At 44.2% G+C, this 2,876-nt stretch overlaps 1 protein-coding gene across 1 annotated transcript; it reads right to left on the reverse strand.

Annotated features, from left to right (window-relative positions):
• Positions 1 to 729: 729 nt before the first annotated feature.
• On the reverse strand, positions 730 to 1,659 carry LOC129503032 (olfactory receptor 4S1-like). Its single transcript, XM_055314906.1, has one exon. It carries the CDS (start codon positions 1,657 to 1,659, stop codon positions 730 to 732), a length of 930 nt encoding a protein of 309 aa, XP_055170881.1.
• Positions 1,660 to 2,876: the final 1,217 nt, after the last annotated feature.

The raw sequence follows: 2,876 nt of genomic DNA on the forward strand, positions 1-2,876 counted from the left end.
CTTTGTTTCTCACATCAGTATTGGCAAGCAAGGTGATCTTTTCCTGCAGACTCCATATTTGAGGACAGGGGTAGGTAGGGCATGAGCACCTGCCCTGCTGACCTCTTGGCTCCATTTTCAAAAGGTCTCCTCCTATTAATTTGCACACAATCATTGTCGAAGGAGTTTTGAGTTCAGGAGAGCCCTGAAAGCTGACTTAGGGGAACTGGATTGTGCTCTCCCCTGGCTCACGACTTACTTGGTGACTTTGTGTAAATCTATAATATCTCTACACTTATTTATTAATCTACCTGCTGAGAATTGGAAATGAAGGACTTCGAGTAAAATACCTTGAATATCATGAGAGAAGAGAATAAATCTCATTGAGCACTGTATAGCCACAATAAAGGAAATATCGAGTACTATTATCCATGGTATAGATGATGTATTCAACTTTCCAGGATGTTCCTTCATTCATAAACCTCAGAGGTTTCCTGAATGAGTCCTCCTGGACTGTAACCCCCTTGAAGGGAAAAATTACATCTTGCTTTTATTTGTGTCCCCAGTGCCTCACTCATTGCAGACACTCAATATTTAATGAATGAAGGGGTGAAGGAGTATGTGAGATGATGATGATGATGATGACTATTATTATTATTATTATGGTTGTCATTACAAGCGTTAAATTTGAGATGTGACAAGAAGATGGGAAGTCTCCCAAGGTCCAGGCTGGATTTGATTCCCTAGATGTCACTTCTCCCCCATGTTCCCCTCTACTCTAAACAGTTTCCTCATTGCATTTTTCACCTCATTGTTCCTCAAAGTGTAGATCAGAGGGTTCAGCAAAGGTGGCATGACAATGTTAAAGAGGATGACAAGTTTGTCAGCAGCCAGGGTGGTGGAGGGACGAGTATACATGAACATGGGGGGCAGAAGGACCAAAAGAACAGTGATGATGTGTGAGCCACATGTAGAGAGAGCCTTGCGCCAGCCCTCAGATGACTGTCTTCTCAGGTTCAGTAAGATGACCACGTAGGAGATGATAAGGATGATAAAGGACACCAAAGTTATCATACTACTGTTGACCATCACAATGAGCCCCACCAAATAAGTGTCTGCACAGGCCAGCTTCAGCAAGGGATGAACATCACAGAAGAAGTTGTCAATCTCATTAGGCCCACAAAAGGGAAGCTGGACTGTGAGGAGGGTCTGTAGGATGGAATGCAGGAAGCCACCCACCCAGGAGGCCCCTGCCAGCAGACCACACTTCCACCGATCCATGATAGCCGTGTAGTGCAGGGGCCTACAGATGGCCACATAGCGGTCATAGGCCATAGCTGTGAGGAGAAAGATCTCAGTGCAACCAAAGAAGTGGGCAGAAAAGAGCTGGGTCATGCAGCCATTGAAGGAGATGGTCTTTCGCTCCATGAAACTGTTAGCAATCATCTTGGGTGTGGTAGCAGATGGATAGCACATGTCCGCAAAAGACAGGTGGCTGAGGAAGAAATACATGGGAGCATTCAGGGTCTTGCTGGCATTGATGATGATGATGACCAGAAGGTTCCCCAGGACAGTGAGCACGTGGAAGAGGGAGAAGACCACAAAGCACACAAGCTGCATCTCCCTGCTCTGGAAAAGGCCGAACAACACAAATTCAGTCACGTTGTTCTTGGTTCCCATGGCTTCTCTGCCCTGAGCACTGACAATGTAGTTAGCTCTGCAAGGACACAAATTATATGACATTAGAAAGTTTCCCAAATCGGGGAAATCAGAATACTGCATTCAGGACTAATAATGATTCTAACACCAAACTACAATTGAGGGAGAACAGTTCCCCACACCTAAAGCAATTCTCAGAAACCAACAAGTTGTCCTACAATTCAACTCAGTTCTGACACTATGTACCTGGAGACAGTTTCAGATCCTACCGGATAAAGGTTCAGCCCACAAGACTGGCCGCTGTTCTGTACTCCAAATGCCAGTTGCAACCCAGATCATCAACTGTGCTTCTGATAATGTCTATTGATCAAAGATTCCAGTGACCCCCTTCCTTCTGTTTGATTCATTTGCTAGAGCAGCTCACAGAATTCAGAAGAAGATTTATTATAAAACGATATAACTCAGGAATAGCCAGATGGAAGAGATGCATAAGGCAAGATTTGTGGTAAGGGCATGGAATTTACATGCTCTCTGACAGCATCACTCTCCCCAGATCACCACCTTTTCACCAACCTGGACTCTCTCTAAACCTCAGCCTTTGGATTTTTTATGGAGCCTTCAGTACTTAGGCATGAGTGATTAAATCATTGGCCATTGGCCATCATTCAACCATTAGTCCCTCTTTCCTCCCCCAGGTTCCAGAGGTAGAACCCTGCAATCACAGGGTTAGTTCCCCATCCACTCATCCCCAACCTCACATGACCTAGGGGCATTCCAAAGGTCACCTCATTAACATAATGAAAGACACCCTGATCTCTCTCACCACTCAGGAAATTCAAGGGTTTTAGAAGCCATGTGCTACAAATTGGGACAAAAACCAAGTACATACTTCTAATCATAAACCACTACATCACAAGGTCCCAGCTACGCTATATACTAACTGTGGACTTTGGCAAATCAATTAACTTTTCAGGACCTCAGTTTCAAAGTTTATTAAAAAAAAAAAAAAAAAAAAAAACAGGCAGCTTTCCAGTTCAAGATGGTGATACAGAAAGACTGGTCCCACCTCCTCCACAGTACACACCAAATTATACTTAGAACAATTCCAGAAAAACTGAGGGCTGACTCAACAGCTCCTGAACAATCAAATATAGAATGGCAAGAGACACCAAGAGAGACAGAGACATAGTACAAAGGGAACCCCACCTTTGATGCTCTAAGTGGGAGTAGGGAGGTAT

Source organism: Nyctereutes procyonoides, unplaced genomic scaffold (genome assembly GCF_905146905.1).
Source record: "Nyctereutes procyonoides isolate TBG_1078 unplaced genomic scaffold, NYPRO_anot_genome, whole genome shotgun sequence".
Classification (NCBI taxonomy): Eukaryota; Metazoa; Chordata; class Mammalia; order Carnivora; family Canidae; genus Nyctereutes; species Nyctereutes procyonoides.